We start from the raw sequence: 20,272 nt of genomic DNA, 5'->3' as shown, positions 1-20,272 counted from the left end.
CTAGACCTCGGTCTAGCGTCTCATCCAATGGACGGCACCTCACTCATTGCTGCACTGGAGTGTCAGCCTAGGCTCTGAACTTAAGTCCAAGAGTTAAGGGCTTGAACCCGCAGCCTTCTCACTCAGAGGTGAGGGTGCTACCAAGCTGACATGTAATAATCTTTGTGATTGCTGCACAACTATACTGAGAAACCTGGCCACTGATGGGTCACAAGGAAACCAGGAGGTGAGATACTCTGCTAAACCCAGAGTATAATCAACATCATAATACTTAACAGGAACAAATGACACTTGGGGTTTGTTGCTGATGGTGTCTTCTGAGCCACTTTCCTTACAATGCAATTTCTCACTGCCGTTAATCTGTATTATGGTAAAATGCAACATACCTTCGGTGCCCTCTGGATCTTTAACAACAGCTCCTGTGGGAAGAAGGAAGAGTCGGTGAGAACAGCGTAGAATCTCAAGACAGCCATTTCTCAGCCACAGTTACAGATGTATTAACAAAGTCACTGGCCGGAATTTTCCGGCGGGTGGGGGGACTCACCGGGCAGGATCGGTGACAGGTCAGGTGGGAAATTAGATTTTTTTTTGGCCCGCTGTCATCCCACCGCAACACACCTTTCCCATTGGCAGAGGCGGACAGCCCAATTAAAGCAATTATTGGCTTGTTGACATGACAGGCCCTTAATAATGGTTTTAACCTTACCTTTTAACTTTAACTGCTCGCCCACGTGGTCCACGCTGCTCATGGACCACATCTGTTAAGTTGAGGCGGGAGTTGAACGGCCATTGAATCAGCTGATTAATTGATAGCTTGAAATGTGCTATAAAAGTTCCCATCTCACAGCTGTTAACTTTCCATGCACTGAAGCTGTTTCATTTGGAATACAGATTGAGCGTTATGCAGAATGCAAATGTTTGGTATAAATTCTCCATCCAGTGTCACCTCAGTGGAACAACCTCTCTCACCATTAACAGATTACTTCTGTCATCTCAACTTCACCTGCCATCTATTCCATCAGCATGAGTATCATTTACACTGTGTCACCTTGGTCCTCAGAATCTGACCATGGTCAGCCCCAACAACAGCAGCACCAGGCACACCAACAACAACACCAATCAACTAATGTTGCACAGGACAGAGGGCATCAGCACCCGAGCAGATTGCTGCCCGGGAGGCCAAGGATGGCTTCACCATGGCCACATTTACTTCAATTGACGCTGTATACCATGGCTGCCACATGATGCGCCAGGTTGGCATCACCCGATACCAACGACATAAAGCATCCCTACAAGGTCCAAGCCATTCCTTTCACACTCATGAGCATTGTGGAGGGTACCATTATATCTTGCCGTTCACTACAACTCACTAAGCCACTTCCAAAGGTGCACACAAATCTGTCCAAGAACGAGATGGAGCCAGCAGTGGGACTGCGACCCACCACCAACACTGGCCGCACCTGACCCGCCGAGGTGAGCAAAATCTCCATCACAGTGTGTGCTGTCGGCCAGAGAAACATAAACTATTACAGGGCTGTACACTGTAACACAATGCTATTACAGGACGGTACACTATAACACACTGCTATTACAGGACTATACTATAACACACTGCTATTACAGGACTACACTATAACACACTGCTATTGCAGGGCTGTACACTATAACACACTGCTATTACAGGGCTGTACACCATAACACACTGCTATTACAGGGCTGTACACTATAATACACTGCTATTACAGGATTGTACACATGACTGATCTGTGACCTAACTCCATATCCCTTAATACCTTTGGTTAACAAAATCTATCAATCTCAGATTGAAAATGAACAATTAACCTAGCACCAATTGCCATTTGCGGAACAGAGTTCCCAACTTCTATCACCCTTTGCGTGTAAAAGTGTTTCCTAATTTCACTCCTGAAAGACCTGGCTCTAATTTTTTGATTATGCCCCCTAGTCCTAGACACCTCGACCAGCGGTAATTGTTTCTCTCTATCTACCCTATCTGTTCCCCTTAATATCTTGAAAGATTTTGATCAAATCACCCTTAATCTTCTAAATTCTAGGGAATACAACCCTAGTTTGTGTAATCTCTCCTTGTAATTTATCCCTTGGAGGCCCAGGTATCATTCTGGTCAATCTGCACTGCAATCTGGTCAATATATCCTTCTTAAAATGTGGTGCCCAGTTTGAGTTAACATTCAGGTCTGGTACAGTTACCATCCTTTGCCAAGGCTTAATCCAGACAATGGTTAGATCAAGACCTGGGGGAGAGAATCATGGACTTCAGTTCTGACGTTTACCCTCCTGATTATCAAAATTCATTGAAATGCTCAAAAGCCTGAATATCTTTGCTAGAATGGTACTAAAGATAAGGGATTTCAGTTATGTGGAGAGACTAGAGAAGCTGGGATTGTTCTCCTTAGCGCAGAGAAGATTAAGGGAAGATTTAGTAGAGGTGTTTAAAATTATGAGGGTTTTGATAGAGTAAATAACTGTTTCCACTGGCAGGAGAGTCGGTAACTAGGTGTCACAGATTTAAGATAATTGGCAAAAGAATCAGTGCTGTTTAACGGCCATATATTGAATAATCTATTACCTGCTAGCAGTGACTATGCTGTGTTCAGGACCACTGCCAGCACCACTGCCAGTGAGCTACTGCCAAAAGAAGGGATTGGTACAATAGGCACTGTATTCAGGGGCAGGGGTGTTGCATCTACTTTCAATTTCAAACTCACGTTATTGAAAAAGCCCACAGTGCACCTTGCTACCAGTCGCTGTCTCACTAACACATCTCTCAGGTTGTGTAACTACGTCCTTTGAAAGATCCAAGTTATGTTGGGCAGATCTTGGACCTGAAAATGGAAATATATGTTGCTTCGTAAAATAGGTCTTCAGTGTCTAATAGACTTCTTCACAACTCAATCACTGTGACTGCAAACAGGCTCTGTATTTTCCTAATTTCTTTCTGGCTCCATTGTGTATGACCAGACAGAAACCTTTGGGATAGGTTATTTAGTCAATTGTTTCTCTTGTTGAGTTGTTCTATCAGAGCGAAGAGGATGCATCTTCTCAGTCTCCCATTGTTTTCTCATGTCTTGATGAGCTCTCCCCTGTCACTATCTTCCAATTTTACCAATTAGAGCCTTCTGGCATTCTCTCCCCCAAAAAGCAGTGGAAGCTGGGACAATTGGAACATTCAAGACTGCAATCGATAGCTTGTTAGGTATGCTATATGGAGCTAAGGAGTTCAGGTACAGATCAGCCATGATCTAATTGACTGTTGAAGCAGACTCGAGGGACTGAATGGTTTACTCCTGTGTTCCTGGTGTTTCCTATGTGCCACTTGACCTGCTCATGCCCATTCTTACACAATGTTTTTCCATCCATGCAAAATATCTGCTTTGTTTGTTCTTGAAGTCACTAAACAACCTGGTTTTAGTAGTTTGATGACTATTTTAAACATCTACCCATTAGTCATCTAGCTGGTGGTCCTATAGTTAATAGATGTGATATGATGATCGAATAGACTCACCAACGACCCATCTATCACTTTAGGCGTTCTTCAGCTGTCTTCCAGTTGTCTGCACTGCACTTCCCAACATTCCATTTAACTGAGAGAACTTTGCCTCAACTAATAATTCATGGCAAACATGCTGAATACTTCGGGAGGTCCTTTATCAGACATGACTTCATCAGGTCTAGTAAACCATGACATGTAATGATTCATGCACTCTCCCTACTTGTCACTTTGGAGACTTCTAAGAATTTGAGATAGCATTCTACTATTTACTCGCGGAGTTCCTTTCCAACCTCTTGCCATGTTTTGTCCAGTAATTTTGCTGGGTTATAAAAGTCCCTTTGGGTGCAATATGAGAAGAAGAAAGAATTTGAATTGAAACAGGACAGCCAAAAGTGGTTTATAGCTAATGAATTACTTTCGAAGTGCAGTCACTCTTGTTTTACTCTGTTCTGTCACAGCAAGGTGTAGAAACAACAAATGTTCATCCAGATAATGGGTTTTAGAGATACCAGTTGAGGGAAGAATGTTGCCCAAGACATCCGGTGAACCCCCCTGCTCTTCTTCCAATAGCTCCACGGGATTGTTTCAGTCACCTGAACCGACATATATGCCTAGATGCAATGTCTGTCTGACATTGCCGCACTCCCTCTGCACTGCACTGCAGTGTCAGCTTACATGTGTGCTGAGCCGAGAGTAGGGTTTGAATAACCTTCTGACTCAAGGGAGGGAGCTGACATTTGATGTACAGTATTAATTTAATGTTGTTCTTTTATGACTGCCATCTGTACCCCACAGTAATATACTACCCAAATTTTTCCACATTACAAAAGTGACTACACTCCCAAAGTACTTAATTGGCTGTAAAGCACTTTGAGACATCCGGTGGTCATGAAAGGCACTTTATAAATGCAAGTCTTCCTTTCTTTCTTACCCATTTGTATCCCTTATTAATATATCACCCATCTATGTATTTATTTTTCATTCATGGGATGTGGGTGTCGCTGGCAAGTCCAGCATTTATTGCCCGTCCTTAATTGTCCTTGAAAAAATGGTGGTGAGCCACCTTCTTGACCCATTGCAGTCTGTGTGGTGGAGGCACTTCCACAGTACAGTTAGAGAAGGAGTCCCAGGATTTTGACCCAACGACGCTGAAGGAACGGCGATATATTTCCAAGTCAAGATGGTGTGTGACTTGGAGGGGAAATTGGAGGTGCTGTTCCCATGCGTCTGCTGTTCTTGTCCTTCTAGGTGGTAGAGGTCGCGGGTTTGGGAGGTGCTATCGAGCTGCTGTAGTGCACCTTGTAGATGGTACATGTTGCAGCCATGGTGCACCAGTGGTGCAGGGAGTGAATGTTTGAGATAGTGGCCAATCAAGCGGGCTGCTTTGTCCTGGATGGTGTCGAGCTTCTTGAGTGTTGTTGGCGCTGCACTCATCCAGATAAATGGAGAGTATTCCATCACACTCCTGACTTGTGCCTTGTAGGTGGTGGAAAAGGTTTGGGGAGGCAGGAGGTGAGTCACTCACCACAGAATACCCAGACTCTGACCTGCTCTTGCAGCCACAGTATTCATGTGGCTGGTCCAGTTAAGTTTCGGGTCAATGGTGACCACCAGGATGTTGATGGTGTGGGATTCAGCGATGATAATCCCGTTTAATATCAAGAGGAGGTTAGACTTCTTTTATTAGAGACAGACATTGCCTAGTGCTTGTGTGGCGCGAATGTTACTTGCCACTTATCAGTCTAAGCCTGAATGTTGTCCAGGTCTTGCTAAATGCAGGCAAGAACTGCTTCATTATCTGAGGAGTTATGAATGGTGAACACTGTGCAATCCTCAGCGAACATCTCCACTTCTGACATGATGGAGGGATGGTCATTGATGAAGCAGCTGAAGATGGTTGGGCCTGGGACATTGCCCTGAGACACTCCTGCGGCGATGTCCGGGGCTAAGATGATTGATCTCCAACAGCCACAACCATCTACTTTTGTGCTCGGTATGACTCCAGCCACTGGAGAGTTTTCCCAATGATTACCATTAACTTCAATTTTACTAGGGCTCCTTGATGCCACACTCAGTCAAATGCTGCCTTAAGGTCAAGGGCAGCCACACTCACCTCATCTCTGGAATTGAGCTCTTTTGTCCATGCTTGGACCAAGGCTATAATGAGGTTTGGAGCAGAGTGGTCCTGGCAGAACTCAAACTGAGGCTATCAACCAGTATCCACTATAAGCGGGATAGGCTTTCGACCAGTATCCATTATAAGCCCACCGACTCCCACAGCTACCTTCCCACCCCGCTTCCTGTAAGGACTCCATTCCATTCTCCCAGTTTCTCCGTCTCCGTCACATCTGCTCTGAAGATGCCACCTTTCAAACGAATGCCTCTGACATGTCTTCCTTTTTCCTCAACCAAGGATTCCCCTCTGCCGTGGTTAACAAGGCTCTCGATTGTGTCCGTTCTATTTCCCTCACCTCTGCTCTGACCCCTTCCCCTCCCTCTCGGAATCATGACAACGTTCCTCTTGTCCTCACCTTTCACCCCATCAGCCTCCACGTTCAACAGATCATCCTCCGCCATTTCCGCCACCTCTAGAGTAATCCCACCACCAATCACATCGTCCCCTCTCCTCTCAGTATTCCGAAGGGACCACTCCCTCCGCAACTCCCCTCCGCAGTCACCCTCAGCACTCCCTCCCCTTCCCACGGCATCTTCCCATGTAATCACAGGAAATGCAACACCTGCCCTTTTACCTCCTCCCTTCCCACTATCCAGGGCCTCAAATACTCCTTCCAGGTGAAACAGTGATTTACTTGTACTTCTTTCAATTTAGTATACTGTATTCGCTGCTCACAATGTTGTCTCCTCTACATTGGGGAGACCAAACGCAGATTAGGTGACCGCTTTGCGGAGCACCTCTGTTCAGTCCGTAAGCGTGACCCTGAGCTTCCGGTCGCCTGTCACTTTAATTCCCCGCTCCACTCCCACTCCGACATCTCTGTCCTCGGCCTCCTACACTGTTCCAATGAAGCTCAACGCAAGCTCGAGGAACAGCACCTCATCTTTCGTTTAGGCCTTCTGGACTCATGATCTGAGTTCAAAAATTTCAGAACATAACCTCTGTCCATTTTTGGCTCCCTCCCCCACCACCTCCTCCGATCTTATGTTTTTTTTCTCTTTGTCTCCAATGGCAGCTGGTCATTATTCCGCCATTCACACCCTATCTAGACTAACCTTTTTCTAACTTCTGTCATTACCATTTCAATTCGGCCCATCATCCCTTTTGTCACTCTAATCTCTCCTGCCATCCACCTATCACAAACCTTCCCTTTTGTTCTTTCTTCCCCTCCCTCTTTCATTGCTCCTTAAGATCTGTTCTTTTTGAACATTCGCCAGTGCTGACGAAGGGTCATCGACCTGAAACGTTAACTCTGTTTTTCTCTCCACAGATACTACCTGACCCACTGAGATTTCCAGCATTTTCTGTTTTTATTTCAAACTGATCATTGGTGAGTAGATTGTTGAGTAAGTGCCGCTTGATAGCATTGTTGACAACACCTTCCATCACTTTGCTGATGATTGAGAGTAGACTGATGGGGTGGTAATTGGCCGGATTGGATTTGTTCTGCTTTTTGTGGACAGGACATACCTGGGCAATTTTCCACATTGTCAGGTAGATGCCAGTGTTGTAGCTGTAATGGAACACCTTGGCTAGAGACGCGGCTAGTTAGAATCATAGAAATTTACAGCACGAAAGAAGGCCATTTCAGCCCATCGTGTCCATGCCGGCTGATAAAGAGCTACCCAGCTTAATCCCACTTTCCAGCTCTTGGTCTGTAGCCCTGTATGTTACGGCACTTTAAATGTACATCCAAGTATTTTTTTTAAATACGGTGAGGCTTTCTTCCTCTACCACCCTTTCAGGCAATGAGTTCCAGACCCCCATCACCTTCTATCTCCTCTATACCTCCCCCAATTACTTTAAATCTGACCCCCTCTGCTAAGGAAAATAGATCCTTCCTATCCACCCCATCTAGGCCCCTCATAATTTCATACACCTCAATAAGGTCTTCCCTCAGCCTCCCCTGTTCCCAAAAAAAACCCAGCCTATCCAATCTTTCCTCATAGCTAAAACTCTCCAGTCCAGGCAGAATCCTCATAAATCTCTTCTATACCCTCTCCAATGCAATCATATCTTTGCTGTAATGTGGTGATCAGAACTGCACTCTAGCTGTGGTCTAACTGGTGTTTTATACACAGTTCAAGCATAACCTTCCTGCTCTTCTATGCCTCAGCTAATAAAGGCAAGTATACTGTATGGTTTCTTAACCATCTTATCTACTTGTCCTGCTACCATTCAGGGATCTGTGGACATGCACTCCAAGTTGTTCCTCTGCACTTCTCAGTGTCCTACCATTTATTGTGTATTCCCTTGCCTTGTTAGCCCTCTCCAAATGCATTACCTCACACTTTGCAGGATTGAATTCCATTTGGCACTGTTTTGCCCACCTGACCAGTTCATTGATATCTTCCTGCAGTACTCAGCTTTCTTCTTCATTAGCAACCACACGTCGAATTTTTGTATCGTCTGCAAACTTTTTAATCATAGCTCCTACATTCAAGTCTAAATCATTGATTATATACCACAAAAAGCAAAGGACCTAGTACTGAAACCCACTGGAAACAGCCTTCCAGTCACAAAAATACCCATCGACCATTATCCTTTGCTTCCTGCCTCTGAGCCAATTTTGGATCCAACTTGCCACTTTGCCTTGGATACTATGGGCTTTTACTTTCGTGACCAGCCTACCTGTGGGACCATAGCAAAGCTTCTGGAGCACAGGTCGTCAGCAAGACAGCCGGGATGCTCTTGGGGCCCTTAGCCTTTGCTGTATCCAGTACACTCAACCATTTCTTGATATCGCCTGGAGTGAAGTGAATTGGCTGAAGACTGGCTTTTGTAATGGTGGGGACCTCAGGAAGAGGCAGAGATGGATCATCCATTCGGCACTTCTGGCTCAAGATGATTGCGAACACTTCAGCCTTTTGTTTTGCACTCGCGAGCTGGGCTCCATCATTGAGGATGGGGATGATCATGGAGCCTGCTCCTTCCATTAGTTGTTTAAATTCACAACTGGATTTGGCAGGACTGCAGAGCTTTGATCTGATCCATTGGTTGTGAGATCGCCCAGCTTTGTATATAGCAAGCTGTTTCTGCTGTTTAGCATGCATAGTCCTGTGTTGTAGCTTCACCAATTTGGCACTGCATTTTTAGGTAGGCTTGGTTCTGCTAATATATCTCTCACTAATATATCACTCGCTTATATCCCTTACTAATATATCACCTGTCTATATCCTTCACTAATATCATCATCATCATCGTCATAGGCGGTCCCTCGAAACGAGGGTAACTTGCTTCCACGCCAAAAAGGAATGAGTTCGCAGGTGTTTCAATGAAGGACCTAATATTCCAGGTCCCGAAGTACATCTTGAAGGGTGGAAGATGCCTGTGCGTGGAATTTTTTTAACGTGTGGCGGCCGTTGCATACCAGCCACCATAAGGGCTTGACAGAGCTAGGTCTTGGTTCAGTGGCAAGAATTAACCAAGCCGACAGGAGACCAGATCTGCTGCATGGACCTAGTGCGCACACATATCGCTGTGTGGGCTGGCCCCCGTGCTGCCCCTGGGCCCCGATCACATCGCGCCTGCTGTACCTGCCCACGCTCCAATCAGCAACCTGGACCTTGATGACATCCAAACCAGTCGCCCTCTTCACAGCCGTCGCTCTCCAGCACACGCTGTACCTTGAAGTGATATGCTCCTTTGAAGGCCCCGACTTGCTGATGATCCTTGCAGGTTGGGGCCGCTGCGCCGAATGTCAGCATACGGAGGCTTCATTTAAAGGCAAGGTGTAATCATCCCTCAGCCAAGTTTCCGTCATGGCCATGATGTCGATGCAATCATCAATGATAAGCTCATGGATGGCAAAGGCCTTGTTCGCAAGTGAATGGACATTCTGCAAGGAGATTCAGAGAGGATCTGTGACGGCTGATCCACTGCCAGCATCCACAGGGTCAGCGCTTGGAGAGCTGAGTTTGACGGGGAGGAGATTGGCAAGGTTAGCTCCCCCCCCGGACAAGCTGGGCAGCAAGGTCGGTGAGACAGGATGGGACAGTTGGGGCTGCTGCTCGTGAGGAGACAGCGACGAGTGCCACGGTGGGCTCTTCAATGCCAAGAGAGGCACAGAGGGAAGCTTTGGGCTTGTCTAAAAGGGAGTCGAGCCTAGGATGGTGGCAGGAGAGTAGAAAGGTTGAAGAGTAATAAAGAGTTGGGGCAGGGCTTTGGGAGGACAGAGTATCCAAGAGAAGAGAGATGAAAGATGGCATGACGAGGGAGAGATATCACCCATCTATATCCCTCACTAATGTATCATTGAAATAAAAACAGAAAATGTTGGAAATACTCAGCAGGTGAGGCAGCATCTGTGGAGAGAAACAGAGTTAACGTTTCAGGTCGATGACCTTTCTTGTTAACTCTGTTTCTCTCTCCCCGGATATTGCTTGACCTACTGAGTATTTCCAACATTTTGTGTTTTTATTTCAGATTTCCAGCATCCGCAGTGTTTTGCTTTTGTGCTAATCTATAATTGATTTGTCCCTTTCAGTTCGTCTTTCACGTTGTCCCTGACAATTGTCTCCATTCAAATTGAGCTAGGCTTTGTGCAGCCATTGGCTGCCAGTATCCTGAGTAAAGTCCCAGAATTCATACTTTCAGCCTCGTTATTTATATACTTTTTTCATTTGTTCATGTGATGTACATCGCTTGCAAGATCAGCATTTATTGCCCATCCGTAATTGCCCTTGAGAAAGTGGTGATGAGCCGCCTTCTTGAACCGCTGCAGTCCGCGTGGTGAAGGTACTCCCCACAGTGCTAGTAGTAGAAGTAGAGAATGCTATTTAGTGGATCTCATTTCACATCTGCAATTTAACATCTGGCATGTTAGTGAGAGTTCTCCATTCATGGTATTGTCGCTTGCTCTCTGACTTTGATTCCACAATGCACCATCATCTAGCACCAATCACCTTCTTGCACCATTGCCTGTTCTATTCTGTTTGTTTGGCTGCTGCTATTGGCATTATGTCCGGCTTAAACTCCTGACTGAACTTTCTCCATATCGGATGCATTCACTTTCAGACTCAGTCCGCTATGTGGCTGCAACACACTGACTTAGTTCTGACACAGACAGAGAAACTCCATCTGCTTTCAATCAGAGTTCATTGAAAATGTTCTTACTTGCAATGCCTCTTGCAGCCAGCAGGTGCCTCCCTCATGCACTGTTCTCCCGGATAGCGAAACATTACAAGACGACTGGAATGAATGACCCATCATCCAGTTTTCCATTTCTACGTGGGGGAGGGGTTGTCACAATAAGCCGCGACATCTTGCATTAAATCCTCTAAATTACTACAGGTGTAAATGCAATTTGCAGTGGCTCCAGAACAAGGAGACATGATTTTAATATTCAAACATATCCAAGTTAATGATGGAAAAATCTCTTCACACAAAGGGTTGTGAGAATGTGGAACACACTTCCTCAGAAATGCACAGAAGCAGAATCAAGTGAGATGTTTGAGAGGGAAATAGATATTTATTTGGGAAGTCACGGCATTAGGGAATGATAGAGAAAAGAGAAGGGAATTGGGATAAGGAGAGCAAGTTGCCATGGCAAACAAAATGGCAGACAGGCCTGCTGAGCCTCCTTATATTGCTAGACCGACTGCGAATCTATATCAGGACTTCTGGTTTCTAATGGTATCTGGAAAGCAACAACTTATTCCGGCAAAGGGTCCAGCTAGAACTTAACCATTGCAATTTAATTTAAAACTATCCCTGCCCTTCCTATCACACACAATGAATTCATGACTTCCTAGGCTCAGACTCCATGTACACGATAAAGGTCTCCACGATTATGAAGGGCTGAGGTGAGGTAAATAGTGGCAGGTTGTTTCCATTGGTCAGTGAGATGGCAATGAGAGAAAACAAATTTAGGTTAATTACAAAAAAGAATTAAAGGGGAGGTTACAAAAAGAATTAAAGGGGATGTCACAAAAACAAGTTACAAAAAACGGGGGCAAAATTGCCCTGCGCCCTGATTGGTGGCGGTAACCAGCTAGGGCCGGCACTTTCTGCGACTGGCGCAGAAGTCCCACCCCCGCCGCTGAATTGGGCTTACCACCCCTCAAAGGAAGTGGAGTGCAATCTTGCGCGCTCCACTTCCTTTAGGGCCGTTATCCGGGGTGGTGCTGGGATGGTGAGTGAAGCGCGCCTTGTAGCGCTGATGCGCTTCAATGCCCCTTCCCTTCGCTTAAAAGGAAGGGTAGCTGCACACCCTGCAAGGTTCTCTGAAGGCCTCCACTAGGCTACCAGGGCAGCATGTGACCGGGCCTGCAGCCCGGCACCCAAAACAAGATCGTGCAGCCCGAAATACGCTCGGGCTGTTATACTGGTGCCGACCCAAGTTGGCAAACCTGTAAAAGAGGCAGTGTGGCGCGCTGGCACCCTCCCCTTTAATTACCGCCCCGAGAGCGGATGTCAGCCAGCTTCGCGACCCCGCAAAGCTGGTGTTAACAACCGCTCGCACTAGCTTCTCGGCACAGGGCAATTTCCACCGCAGGGTGGCAAGAGGTTGGTGTGGGGTTACCGCGCATTGTGATGATGTCATCGCCGGTTGCACGGTGGCCCGGGGTACTATCCGCGTGGCACGAACCTCCCAGGAAATTTCACGGGAGACGGTAATGCCCCATCCCCTCCTCTCCCCCTACCCCCCAACTCTCTTCCACCCCATTCACGCCCCCCGGGGGCGCTTACAGGCCTCTAATGTCTTTACACAGAGAGTAGTTAGAATGTGGAATCATCTACCACACTCCGTTCCTGATATGGGGAGTGAGGGGGCGAGTGGGATTTGTCTGTGGTGATATTAAAGCGTATGGAGAGTGAGCAGGAGAGTGGAATTAGACTGGGCGTGATATTAAAAGGTAGGGAGTGAGGGGGAGAGTGAGATTAGATGGGGTGTGATATTAAAGCATATGGGGAGTGAGGGGGAGAGTGGGATTAGATGTGGTGTGATATTAAAGTGTATGGGGAGTGAGGGGGAGAGTGAGATTAGATGGGGTGGGATATTAAAGTGTATGGGGAGCGAGCGAGAGAGTGGGATCAGACCTGTGCAGATTTGGTGGTCTGAATGCCATGTTTTTGTGCTGTAACATTAAATGATTGCACATTGAATGTGTGTTCAATAGGATCGCACCTCAGTTGAAAACCCAAACTCGCTAATTCCAGGCTTTCCTGCAACAACACCAGCATCAGGTGAACTAATGGCCTCTGTAAATGTCCTGAACCAGTTGGGCTGAGACTCACAGGGAGGAAAGGAAGGCTCTCTTAATGTTATTTTGCTGAAACGTGAGCACTCAATAACTCAATGCCTGTTGTGGAGCTAAGTTATACTGACCATTAAGGTCCCATCTTCTGTTCTGGCTTGTGCTGCGTTAGCTGCTCTCAGTCTGGGCAGGAGTTTGGTTGTTTTAATTGCCGTGGCAATCGTGGGCTAGAGATTGGGAATGTTGGCCCAGGCGGGGCCTGCTCCTAATCGCTTTAAGGGTCAGCACCTTCAAGAGAGGAGAGTAGATTATTATGGGTTATCAAATGTCAAGTGTAACCTATGTACAGGTTCGGGGTCTTGCTGAACCTCGGGCACCAGTTGCAAGGCTTCATTTCTCTGAAGGGATTCCTATGTATAGTTCCCTCCCCTGCCCTCCCCTCCCCATCGTTCCTACCTTTGCGGATCTTGCAGATCCAGTCCAGCTGATTCTCGCAGCGCACAGCTCGCCACAGTGAGGAGGCAATGTCCGTGACTGCACAGCGCCGGATGTTATCATCATCGTAGATATCCCTCCCAAAGTTGTTGTAGGAATACTGTGTGAGAAAGCAACGGTTTTCAGTTACTTACATTAGGTGCCTGCCACAAACATCCCTCCACCCCTCAGCCCTCCCCTCCACCTTAAGAGTTGGTCACAGTGATACAACAAATTGCATTTATGTAGTGCCTTTAAAGTCATAAAACATCCCACGGCGCTTCACAGGATGTTTTCAGACAAAATTTGACACCGAGCCACCTAAGGAGATATTAGGACAGATTGGTTGAAGAGGTAGGTTATTAAGAGCGTCTTAAAGGAAGTGAGGTAGAGAGGCGGAGGTACAGAGAGGGAATTTCAGAGCTTGGGGTCGAGGCAGCTGAAGGCACGGCCGCCAATGGTGGAGCAAAGGAACTGGGGGATGCCTTGGGATCTTGTTCAAGATATACTTTTCCACAATGACCACCAGTCCATCTTCAACCCACAATGGGAAGCATTTGTATCATTGTTGACTGGGTCACCCAGTGCCGGTAACAATAGGTTTGTAACATGGACACACACACACACTCCATGTGGGTGTCAGTAGATGTGTAAGATAGGACAAATACACATGCAGTTTAACAGAGAACTAGCTGACACACCAGAGATGTTTAATTGTGTGTAATGTATACAAGGAAAGGGGAGCCTTTTAAGTGAGTGTAAAGCTCTAGTAAGGAGTCACTCGCCGCAGTGCGCAAACTTGCCACTGTCCATCTCACTCAAGCAAGGTGGCCTGTAACTTGGCCATTCAGATACTCACTCCCGTTCCATCGCTCCACATCCAGCTCCGGTCTGTCCCTGGGTTCCGTCTATTCAGCCCAAGCCAGAACCAATGATACTCGTGATCCTCCGACTCCCTAGGAAGCAGGAACAGAGAGTGACAGATCTAGGATCTACACTCCTCATTTAAATTTCACCTTCATTTCAGAACTTTTCAGTGACCATTTAATTTAAAAAAATATTTATTTTTAATTGTTTGAAAAGGCAGATAATTCAGTTTAAACTGCTGGTGCAGATTCTCCTGCAGTAAGATCAATGCCAGATCCTCATTACTTATGTGTGACTGGCTTCAATTGAACAGAAATCAGTGTCAGCTGTGGCTTAGTAGGTAGCTTGTTCACCTCTGAGGGTTGTGGGTTCAAGTCCCTCTCTAGAAAGTTGTGAACGTAATTTAGGCTAATACTCCAGTGTGGAACTGAGGGAGGTGCTGACTTTTGAATGAGACATTAAACCAAGGCCCCGTCTGCCCTCTCAGATGGATGATAAAAATCCCATGGCACTGTTTCGAAGAAGGGCAAGTGAGTTCTGCCTGGTGTCCTGGCCAATATTTATCTCTCAATCAACATCACTAAAAAAGATCAGTATGCTGAGGAATCAACTAGGGAACAAGCTATTTTAGATCTAGTATTGTGCAATGAGAAAGGGTTAAAAACCTTGTAGTAAAGGGGCCTTCAGGGAAGAATTATAGAATCATAGAAATTTACAACATTGAAGGAGGCCATTTCGGCCCATCGTGTCCGCGCCGGTCGACCAAGAGTTATCCAGCCTAATCCCTCTTTCCAGCTCTTGGTCCATAGTCCTAGGGTTAGTGGTGTGCCACAGGGATCGGTGCTGGGACCACAATTATTTACAATATACATAGATGACCTGGAAGAGGGGACAGAGTGTAGTGTAACAAAATTTGCAGATGACACAAAGATCAGTGGGAAAGCGGGATGTGTAGAGGACACAGAGAGGGTGCAAAGAGATTTAAATAGGTTAAGCGAATGGGCTAAGGTTTGTCAGATGGAATACAATGTCAGAAAATGTGAGGTCATCCACCTTGGAAAAAAAAACGGTAAAAGGAAATATTATTTGAATGGGGAGAAATTACAACATGCTGCGGTGCAGAGGGATCTGGGGGTCCTTGTGCATGAATCCCAAAAAGTTAGTTTGCAGGTGCAGCAGGTAATCAGGAAGGCGAATGGAATGTTGGCCTTCATTGCGAGAGGGATGGAGTACAAAAGCAGGGAGGTCCTGCTGCAACTGTACAGGGTATTGGTGAGGCTGCACCTGGAGTATTGCGTGCAGTTTTGGTCACCTTACTTAAGGAAGGATATACTAGCTTTGGAAGGGGTACACAGACGATTCACTAGGCTAATTCCAGAGATGAGGGGGTTACCTTATGATGATAGATTGAGTAGACTGGGTCTTTACTCGTTGGAGTTCAGAAGGATAAGGGGTGATCTTATAGAAACATTTAAAATAATGAAAGGGATAGACAAGATAGAGGCAGAGAGGTTGTTTCCACTGGTCGGGGAGACTAGAACTAGGGGGTACAGCCTCAAAATACGGGGGAGCCAATTTAAAACAGAGTTGAGAAGGAATTTCTTCTCCCAGAGGGTTGTGAATCTGTGGAATTCTCTGCCCAAGGAAGCAGTTGAGGCTAGCTCATTGAATATATTCAAATCACAGATAGATAGATTTTTAACCAATAAGGGAATTAAGGGTTACGGGGAGCAGGCGGGTAAGTGGAGCTGAGTCCACGGCCAGATCCGCCATGATCTGGTTGAATGGCGGAGCAGGCTCGAGGGGCTAGATGGCCTACTCCTGTTCCTAATTCTTATGTTCTTATGTAGGTTACGGCATTTTAAGTGCACATCCAAGTACTTTTTAAATGTGGTGAGGCTTTCTGCTTCTACCACCCTTTCAGGCAGTGAGTTCCAGACCCCCAGCACCATCTGGGTAAAGAAATTTCCTCTCATATCTCCTCTATACCTCCCTCAATTACTTTAAATCTATGCCCCCTGGTTGTTGACCCCTCTGCCAAGGGAAACAGGTCTTTCCTATCCACTCTATCCAGGCTCCTCATAATTTTATACACCTCAATCAGGTCTCCCCTCAGCCTCCTCTGTTCCAAACAAAACAGACCCAGCATCTCCAATCTTTCCACGTAGCCAAAATTCTCCAGTCCAGGCAACATTCTTGAAACTCTCCTCTGCACCCTTTCCAGTGCAATGACACCTTTCCTGTAATGTGGTGACCAGAACTGCACACAGTACTCCAGCTGCGGCCTAACCAGTATTTTATACAGTTCAAGCGTAAACGTCCTTGTTCTTGTATTCCATGCCTCGATTAATAAAGGCAAGTATTCCATATGCCTTCTTAACCACCTTATCTACCTGGCCTTTTACCTTCAAGGATCTGTGGACCTGCACTCCAAAGTCCCTTTGTTCCTCTACACCTCTCAGTGCTGTACCATTTAATGTGTATTCCCTTGCCTTGTTAGACCTCTCTAAATGCATTCCCTCACACTTATCAGTATTGAATTCCATTTGCCACTGTTCTGCCCACCTGACCAGTACATTGATAGCTTCCTGCAATCCGCAGCTTTCTTCTTCATTATCAACCACACAGACTATTTTAGTGTCATCTGCAAACTTCTTAATCATACCCCCAACATTCAAGTCATTGATATATACCACAGAAAGCAGGGGACCCAGCACTGAGCCCTGCGGAACCCCACTGGATACAGCGTTCCAGTCACAAAAACAGCCATCAACCATTACCCTTTGCTTCCTGCCTCTGAGCCAATGCTGGTCCAACTTGCCACTTTGCCCTGGATCCCATGGGCTTTTACTTTTAGTGACCAGTCTGCCATGTGGGACCTCATCGAAAGCTTTGCTAAAATTCATATGCACTACAACTGCCCTAGCCGACCCTCTTGGTTACCTCCTCGAAAAATTGGTCAGACACGACCTTCCCTTAACAAATCCATGCTGACTGTCCTTGATTAATCCATGGCTTTCCAAATGAAGAGTTATCCTTTCGAATAATTTTCCCACCACTGAGATTAGGCTGACTGGCCTGTAATTACTCGGTCTATCCCTTTCTCCCTTTTTAAACAAAGGTACAACATTAGCAGTCCTCTGGCACCACACATGTAGCCAGAGAGTGACCATAATATTATTGAATTTTATATTGAGTTTGAAAGTGATTTAGTTAAATCCGAAACTAGGGCTTTAAATCTAAACAAAGCAAACGACGTAGGTTTGAGGGGGGAGTTGGCTAAGATAAATTGGGAAACTACATTAAAAGGTATGACGGTAGACAAGCAATGGCAAGCATTTAAAGAATGAATACATAATTTACAACAAACATACATTCCTTTAAGGCACAAAACCCCCACAAGAAAAGTGGTCCAACCGTGGCTAACGCGAGAAGTTAAAGATAGTATTATATCAAAGGAAGAAGCTTATAATGTTGCCAAAAAGAGCAGTAAGCTTGAGGATTGGGAGGATTTTAGAATTCAGCAAGAGGACCAAGAAATTGATAAAGAAAGGGAAAATAGAATGAGAGTAAACTAGCACGAGACATAAAAACAGACGGTAAAAGCTTCTATGTGTATGTAAAAAGGAAAAGATTAGCGAAAGTAAATGTGAGTCCCTTACAAGCCGAGACAGGAGAAATTATAATGGGGAATAAGGAAATGGCAGAGAAATTAAACAAATACTTTGTGTCTGCCTTCACGGAAGACACAAAAAGCCTCCCAGAAATAGTGGAGAACCAAGGGTCTAGCGAGAATGAGGAACTGAACGACATTAGTATTAGTAAAAAAATAGTACTGAAGAAATTAATGGGACTGAAAGCCGATAAATCGCCTGGACCTGATGGCCTACATCCTAGGGTTTTGAAAGAGGTGGCTATAGAGGTAGTGGATGCATCTTCCAAAATTCCATAGGTTCTAGAACGGTTCCTGCAGATTGGAAGGTAGCTAATGTAACCCCGGTATTTAAGAAAGGAGGGAGAGAGAAAATGGAGAACTATAGATCAGTTAACCTGACATCATTTGTAGGGAAAATGCTAGAATCTATTATTAAGGACGTGGTAACAGGGCATTTAGAAAATATTACTAGGCTTGAGTAGAGTCAACACGGATTTATGAAAGGGAAATCATATTTGACAAATCTGTTTTTTGAGGTTGCAACTAGAATAGATAAGGGAGAACCAGTGGATGTGGTGTATTTGGATTTTCAGATAAGATGCCACACAAGAGGTTATTAAACAAAATTAGGGCTCGTAGGATTGGGGTTAACATACTAGCATGGATTGAGGATTGGTTAACAACAGAAAACAGACAGTAGGAATAAACTGGTCATTTTCAGGTTGGCAGGCTGTAACTAGTGGGGTGCCACAAGGATCAGTGCTTGGGCCCCAGCTATTCACAATCTATATCAATGATTTAGATGAGGGGACCAAATGTAATATATCCAAGTTTGTTGATGATACGAAGCTAGATGGGAATGTAAGTTGTGAGGAGGATGCAAAGAGGCTTCAAGGGGATATAGACAGACTAAGTGAATGGGCAAGAACATGGCAAATGGAATATAATGTGGAGAAATGTGAAGTTATCCACTTTAGTAGGAAAAATAGAAAAGCAGAGTATTTTTTAAATGGTGAGAGATTGAGAAATGTTGGTGTTCAGAGGGACCTGGGTGTCATTGTACACAAATCACTGAAAGTTAACATGCAGGTGCAGCAAGCAATTAAGAAAGCAAATGGTATGTTGGCCTTTATTATAAGAGGACTTGAGTATAAGAGTAAAGACATCTTATTGCAATTATTTTGGGCTCTGGTGAGACTGCATCTGGAATATTGTGTACAGTTTTGGTCTCCTTACATAAGGAAGGATATACTTGCCATAGAGGGAGTGCAAAGAAGGTTCACCAGACTGATTCCTGGGAATGGGAAGATTGTCCTATGAGGAGAGATTGAGTAGACTATATTCTCTAGAGTTTAGAAGAATAAGAGGTGATCTCAATGAAACATACAAAATTCTTACAAGGCTTGATAGGGCAGATACAGGGAGGATGTTTCCTCTGGCTGAGGTGTCTAGAACCAGGGCTCACAGTTTAAGAATAAGGGGTCATCCATTTAGAACTGAGATGAGAAGAAACTTCTTCACTGAGAGGGTGGTGAATCTTTGGAATTCTCTACCCTCAAAGGCTGTTGAGGCTCAGTCTTTGAATATATTCAAGACAGCGATCTATAGATTTATGAATATTAAGTGTGTCAAGGGATATAGGAATAGTGCAAGAAAGTGAGTTGATGTAGATCAGCCATGATCTTATTGAATGGCGGAGCAGGCATGAGGGGCCGAATGGCCTACTCCTGCTCCTAATTCTTATGTAGATTGGGGAAAAATTGGGTGCATTTACGTCCCCGTTAGCAGGGGGGGGGGGCACTAACGGGGTGCAAATACCTTTGCAACCGGGCGCGGTGCTATCATCGATTCCCGCGTGACTATTGGGTGGGAATTCAGCGGCGGCGCTATGGCCTTGTGCCTCGATCTCCTGTGCCAAAATCGTGACGTCATGGACATGCGCTTCGCCCCAGACCCGAAATTCACTTTCACCCTTTGCAGCAGCGCCGGGCGAAAACACAGGCAACAGCAGGATGCGTGGATCGGGCGGCCTGCTGATGATTAAAGGTGAGGTGGCCGAGGTAAATTTTTTTTTAAGTACCATTGTTGTCTGCTCGAGTGCCCGGCTGATTGCGCGGGATCGCCATGGCCTTGGTGGTCCAGGTAGGTGACTTTTAAATGACAGAGCCTGCAGCGATAGCCTTTCCCTTTAAGGGAGGAAAGGGCCCTTTCAACGTGGTCTCCGCCCTGCCTGCGTCCTTTAGCGCTCCAAGAAGGAAGTGGTGCGCTTGATTTAGCGCCCCACTTCCTTCCTGGAGCATTAAAGCCAATTTTTTGAAAGCTGGGAAGTATTAACACCTGGCGCTAAGTTTCCCAGCTTTCAAAAGTTACCG

The 20,272-nt window shown here is 45.7% G+C and overlaps 1 protein-coding gene across 3 annotated transcripts in view; it reads right to left on the bottom strand.

The window, feature by feature from the left end:
• Positions 1-20,272, bottom strand: part of mrc2 (mannose receptor, C-type 2) — a 317,669-nt gene that overhangs the window by 86,519 nt on the left and 210,878 nt on the right. For all 3 annotated transcript variants that reach the window (XM_070864753.1, XM_070864754.1, XM_070864756.1), the window contains exons 14-16: positions 14,238-14,334; positions 13,361-13,499; positions 387-419 (exon numbers count right to left, since the gene is read on the bottom strand). In XM_070864753.1, coding sequence (XP_070720854.1) covers positions 387-419; positions 13,361-13,499; positions 14,238-14,334 — 269 coding nt within the window. The remainder of the gene's footprint in view (positions 1-386; positions 420-13,360; positions 13,500-14,237; positions 14,335-20,272) is intronic.

The sequence above is a fragment of the Pristiophorus japonicus genome, chromosome 21 (genome assembly GCF_044704955.1).
Source record: "Pristiophorus japonicus isolate sPriJap1 chromosome 21, sPriJap1.hap1, whole genome shotgun sequence".
NCBI lineage: Eukaryota > Metazoa > Chordata > Chondrichthyes > Pristiophoridae > Pristiophorus > Pristiophorus japonicus.
Note: the sequence above shows the minus strand (reverse complement) of the source record. Positions and strands in the feature narration are given on the sequence as shown.